General features: G+C 57.2%; 1 protein-coding gene across 1 annotated transcript; it reads left to right on the top strand.

Annotated features, from left to right (window-relative positions):
* Positions 1–1,217: 1,217 nt before the first annotated feature.
* LOC135877933 (oocyte zinc finger protein XlCOF6.1-like) lies at positions 1,218–5,638 on the top strand. The gene is made up of 3 exons (XM_065403455.1): positions 1,218–1,293; positions 2,478–2,567; positions 4,497–5,638. The coding sequence occupies exons 1-3, from the start codon at positions 1,218–1,220 to the stop codon at positions 5,636–5,638; spliced, it is 1,308 nt and encodes a 435-aa protein (XP_065259527.1).
* Positions 5,639–5,901: the final 263 nt, after the last annotated feature.

The following is a 5,901-nucleotide window of genomic DNA, read 5'->3' as shown; positions in this document are numbered from 1 at the left end:
ATGCCGTGGAATAGCCATGACACTGGGAATTATAATTGAGTGACATTGTGCTGCTCACATGTTGTTAACTAAGGGCTTGTCTATGCTAGGGTTACCATCCGTCCGTATTTCCCCGGACATGTCCGGCTTTTGCATCTTTAAATAGCCGTCCAGGAGATATTGGTAACAAGGTTAAAAGGTCCGGGATTTTTCCCCCTCCCCTCCCTCCCTCCCTTCCATGGAGAGTGCAGCATGGTGATTGGGCGGCTGGGCCTGATTGAGCCGCTCCCATTGGCCTCCAGCAGCCAGAGCCCCTCCCCTGCTCCCTGCAGCCCGGCAGCGTGTTTTGCCTACACGTGGAGCCAGCATCTGACCGGCATGGGCATGGTAAGGGGAGTCCCGGGGGGCAGTCAGGGAGCAGCGGGAGGGTTGGATGGGTCCCTGGCCTCCACCTGCCACCCCCAGCTCCCCTAGGGACGGAATGGATTCTCCCTCACTGTGAGTCTCTCTGTGGAGATGGGGCGTCCCTTTCTCGAAGCTCCGCTCTATCTCAGCCAGCAGTTACTGGGCTGGCGGCAGGAATCACAGGGGGAGATTGGGAATCACATTGGGCCCTGCTGCCCGTTATATGTATGAATCCCTCTGCACAAAGACAATGAGATTTTCAAGCTCTTCGGGGCTTGGCCTGTCTCTGTTCTGTGTCCGTACAGCGCCTGGCACAGGGGCCCTAGGTAATAACTCTGCTAGCTCCCTTGGCACCCAACGGAAATGGCCCCTCCTGAGCTGGGACCATTGGTGTAAACACCCCTCTGGTGCCATCACCGGCACGCTTAGAGCCCTGGCCTGCTAGCGGCAGGAGAGAGGCGCCTGTCCCTGGACTGAGGGAGTAGCTGTACGGGGCTGATGCTCTGCATAGCTAGGTAGTAGAGTGAGACACGTGCCCACACACACACGCAACCTCACACACAAGGGAAGGCTAGAGCAGCGCAGGGGCTCGTGAGCTCTGCAAGCCGGGGCCGGGGGTAGTGGGTTTGCACAGAGGGAAGGGCTGGGAGTCTGGATTCCTGGCTTCTATTCTGTGTCACATCTTATTGTATTCTGTGATGGCCTGGCTCAGTATTTGCAGTAGAAGCCCCCCTTCTTTGATCCAGCAGCTCAGCTGCCTTTAACAAGGAAACTCAGTCCCTAGCTGTTAGGGTTCCGAGTGAAACGCTTGGAATATAAACTGTGGCGTAGCCATGGCAGTGACAGTTGCCTGCGTCTGCAGAGAGTCTGAGACCATCGCTCCGCGAGGGCTGAAAAGTGTCCGTGGGGGTCTGTTGATTGTGAAACCTAATGGTGCCAATTTAAACACGGTGGGGAAATTTTGCTGCTAATCTTCTTAGCCCCAAAGTCCAGGGACTGCATTGATCCCGAGATCCCAAAGCAGTACCTAGCTCTCTGACTGTCTCCATCTTATTCAGCCCTGTGTCTGTCTGGGTCTGCCGGCCCCTGTCTGGGGATCAAGTATCAGGGGGTAGCCGTGTTAGTCTGTATCTACAAAAACAACAAGGAGTCTGGTGGCACCTTAAAGACTAACAGATTTATTTGGGCATAAGCTTTCGTGGGTAAAAACCTCACTTCTTCAGATGCATGAAGAATTCTTCGGATGCATCCGAAGAAGTGAGATTTTTACCCACGAAAGCTTATGCCCAAATAAATCTGTTAGTCTTTAAGGTGCCACCGGACTCCTTGTTGTCTGGGGATGCGGTTCTGGGGCTGGAGCCACTAGATGGCTCTGGCTCTGGGAGGCAAAGCTCATGTTTCTCTCTCTCTCTCAATCTCTTCAGCACTTCCTGGTTGTGCAGCTCCTGTCCTAGTCCCCAGTCCCCATTGTGCCTCCCTTTCTCCCTCTACACGGCATTACGACCTGAAGCTATGGGGGCCCGGGAGCCAGGTCTGAGCATCCCTTGGTGCCTGGGAGAGTGCATCAGCCAGCAGGTGCGGGGAAGCAGGACTCCTGGGTTCTGTCCCCGGCCCTGGCAGGGGAGGGGAGTCTGGTAGGTTAGAGTTGGGGGTAGCAGTTGGGGGTCAGTGCTTGCCTTGGGCAGCCCCTCATAGTGGTTGTGCCTCTCTCTGCTCTAGTGAGGTTTATCTAGTCCCCCTCTGGGGTGCTCAGTGATTGTGAGAAACGTGCCAAGCGGGTGTGTGGACTCGTTCCCAGGAGCCTGTGCAGACCCCACTCCTTGCTGTACAGGAACAACAGATCATCCCTGAAACGGGGGGGGGGGGGCTTTTTCTGCTCGCTGTTTGCTGCCTAGTCACTAGAGCTGGCTGCAATTTAGGGGGCTGTTTTTCATGGAAATTTTAGAAAGAAAATAAATCGTTTTTGTGTGTGCCCCCCCCCCTTTCCCAGTTGGCAAAATAATTCCAGAGGAGTTTTTTTCTCAGAACTTTCAGTAGTTGGCCAGTTTCAGCTCCTGGAGAAAATCTCCCGCTTGCCCTGCTCTTCCTCACAGGGGCAGGATTTCTGATTCCCATGGAAGCACCCTGCGTCCGGGATCTCCAGGGCTCTGAGGACACGGATGGGCCACAAGGCGTCCACAGAGGTGAGAGAGCTCAGAGAGCATCTCTGAGCCATGTAAATATCCCAGTGGGGCTGGGGTGAGCTCCCCCCGCCACAGCCCCAGTTCTGTCCCATCCCGGTTAATTCAATAGCATGCCATAGATCTTGGTTTCCAAATCACAGGTTTTCTCCTAGCTTCTTAATGGTTTTTTTTTTTGGGGTGGGGGAGAATCAGCAAGATTCTGGAAATGCACTGGTTTTTGCAAAGTACAACCAGGCGAGGTCCTCTTTCAAAAAGTCCACTGCCCACAGCCAAAATTGTCTGGGAAGTGGGTTCTCAGGCCCCAGAGAATTTTATGTGTGTGAAACACCCAGGTTTTCAGTGGACGAAAGAAGTAGCTAATGAGCGTGATGGAAATCTGGGTCCAAGAATATTGAAGCGACGAAAAATGCTTCAGGCCGGAAGCTGCGAAAGGAACATTTTTTGTAGTGGAACTTGTTTTTCATTGTAATAGCTGCATTACGCCCTCCTGGCCGTGGCATGCATGGATTGCACTGACCTTGACTCATTTCTGACAGCAGCTCTGGCCCTCTGCCTCCCATCCTTCTGCGAAGAGCAGAGAGCAAAGACTACACAGGAGGAGAGATTTCGCTCCTGCCCTGTTTAATCTCACTCGCAGCTCTAGTGGCAGGAAGTTGGTAATGAGGACAGAATCTTGCCCTTTCCATGTCATAATGTCTTAGAATTGCATAGATGTCAGAGACAGCAGAGCCCATTGTGCCCATCCAGCCCAGCCTCCTGCCTAACCCAGGCCAGGAATCTCCCCCAGCGATTCCTGCCTCTGGCCCAGTAACTCCTGGCTGAGCTAGAGCGGAGCTTTGAGAGAGAGATGCCCCATCTCCACTGACAGACTCCCAGTGATGGACAACCCACCTCCTCCCTAGGGGAGCTCTCCCAGTGGTTCATTCCCCTCCTAGATAAACACTGGCCCCTAATTCCCAGCCTCCATTGTCTCCCTTCTGCTCCCAGCCAGTGGATCGTGCTCTGCCTTTGTATTTTAAAGATCCCAACCTATTACAGTTGTGCTCTCTGAGGTTACCTTTCTCCTAATCTTTTATGGTTTTTATAGTCACTGTGTGTCTGTGCAGTGCCCACCGCTACAGGGCCCTGATCTCAGTCACTGTATGTCTGTGCAGCGCCTGGCACAACGGGGCCCCTGATCTCAGTCACTGTGTGTCTGTGCAGCACCTGGCGTGATGGGCCCCTGATCCCAGTCACTGTGTGTTTGTGCAGCACCTGGTGTGATGGGGGCTTGCTCTCAGTCACTGTGTGTTTGTGCAGCACCTGGTGTGATGGGCCCTGATCTCAGTCACTGTGTGTCTGTGCAGCACCTGGTGTGATGGGGGCCTGATCCCAGTCACTGTGTGTTTGTGCAGCACCTGGTGTGATGGGGGCCTGATCCCAGTCACTGTGTGTTTGTGCAGCACCTGGTGTGATGGGGGCCTGATCCCAGTCACTGTGTGTCTGTGCAGCGCCCGGCGTGACGGGTCCCTGATCTCAGTCACTGTGTGTCTGTGCAGCACCTGGCGTGATGGGGGCCTGATCCCAGTCACTGTGTGTCTGTGCAGCACCTGGTGTGATGGGGGCCTGATCCCAGTCACTGTGTGTCTGTGCAGCACCTGGTGTGATGGGGGCCTGATTCCAGTCACTGTGTGTCTGTGCAGCACCTGGTGTGATGGGGGCCTGCTCTCAGTCACTGTGTGTCTGTGCAGCACCTGGTGTGATGGGGGCCTGATCCCAGTCACTGTGTGTTTGTGCAGCGCCCGGCGTGACGGGTCCCTGATCTCAGTCTCTGTGTGTCTGCGCAGTGCCTGGCATGATGGGCCCCTGATCTCAGTCGCTGATCTCTCTCTCTCTCTCCCAGGATTCCCCTCTCCCAGCTGTTCATTGTCTCCCGTTTCCTTCCCATAGGTGCTGAGATGCTGCACAGGGACGAGGAGGGGAGTCCGTGGCAGGATGAAGCATTGTCGGGCGAGGCGTCCGAGGGCCTGCCCGGGGCCGAGGCTCAGCCGGATGGAGCACAGGGTGCAGGGAGTGCGAAGCGGAAGACATGCCCTGAGTGCGGGAAGAGCTTTGTCTGGAGCTCGCACCTGGCTCAGCACCGGCGCATGCACACCGGGGAGCGGCCGTTCCAGTGTGGTGAGTGCGGCAAGAGCTTCAGCCGCAGCTCCAACCTAGTGAAGCACCAGGGCACCCACACCGGCGAACGCCCCTACCGCTGCCCAGACTGCGGCCACGGTTTCACCGACTCCTCCAACCTGGCCGCTCACCTGCGCGGCCATGCCGGCCACAAGCCCCACCGCTGCCCCCAGTGTGGGAAGGGCTTTGCCCGGCGCTCCCACATCGCCACGCACAGGCGCATCCACACCGGCGAGCGCCCCTTCCCCTGCCCCGACTGTGGCAAGGCCTTCGCCCAGCGCTCCGACCTGGTGGCCCACCGCCGCACCCACACCGGGGAGCGCCCCTACCAGTGCACTGTGTGCGGCAAGTGCTTTGGCATGAGCTCCACCCTGACGGTGCACTGGCGCACCCACACTGGTGAGAAACCCTACCGCTGCCACCAGTGCGGCAAAGGCTTCACCCAGAACTCGGGCTTCCTCATCCACCAGCGGCTGCACGCCGGAGACAAGCCCTACAAGTGCGGACAATGCGGCAAGGCCTTCAGCGTCAGCTCCGATCTCCTCGCCCACCGGAGGGGCCATGACGCTGGGGCTGCGACCCACAAGTGCCCTGACTGCGGGGCTGGCTTCGGTGCTAGCACTGAACTCCTGAACCACCAGAGCAGTGCCCACGGGGAGAAGATGCCACACCGGTGCGCAGCTTGTGGGAAAGCCTTCCGGCTCCGCGCTGCCCTTGGCAGGCACCAGAGGACTCACAGCCAGCAGAGGTCGCACAGCTGCTGCCAGTGTGGGAAAAGTTTCCTGCACAGTTCGTCCCTCAGCGCCCACCTGAAGACCCACACTGGGGAGAAGCCCTTCAAATGCACCCAGTGCGGGAAGGACTTCCGCCAGAGTTCGGCCCTGATCAGACACCAGAGGACTCACACGGGCTAGGGACTGGCCACGGCTCACCCTTGGGGGTCAGGGACCGGCTTGGAGATCAAGAGGAGCAGAGGACAGATGTCAGATTGGGGTGGACGCTGGGAAGGTGGGGATGGGCTCTGGGGGAGGGACCTAGCACCTAGATGGAGAGTTTGGGGGTGGGGACTAGGATGGGAAGGAGCTGGGTCGTGGGGGCAGGAGGGTCAAGTGAAGTAAAGCATGGAGTCTGATTGGCATCCCCGGACAGTATCACACACGTCAGGGCAAAGCTTGCC

This window comes from Emys orbicularis, chromosome 4, assembly GCF_028017835.1.
Source record: "Emys orbicularis isolate rEmyOrb1 chromosome 4, rEmyOrb1.hap1, whole genome shotgun sequence".
NCBI lineage: Eukaryota > Metazoa > Chordata > Testudines > Emydidae > Emys > Emys orbicularis.
Note: the sequence above shows the minus strand (reverse complement) of the source record. Positions and strands in the feature narration are given on the sequence as shown.

What these genes read in the sequence shown, in the direction of transcription:
- LOC135877933 (XM_065403455.1), top strand. Translation starts at nt 1,218, where the DNA reads ATGGCAGTGACAGTTGCCTGCGTCTGCAGAGAGTCTGAGACCATCGCT. An exon ending in GCTGAAAAGTGTCCGTGGGG is followed by an intron (nt 1,294 to 2,477) that starts GTCTGTTGATTG and finishes TCTTCCTCACAG; the next exon opens with GGGCAGGATTTCTGATTCCC. An exon ending in GCCACAAGGCGTCCACAGAG is followed by an intron (nt 2,568 to 4,496) that starts GTGAGAGAGCTC and finishes TCCTTCCCATAG; the next exon opens with GTGCTGAGATGCTGCACAGG.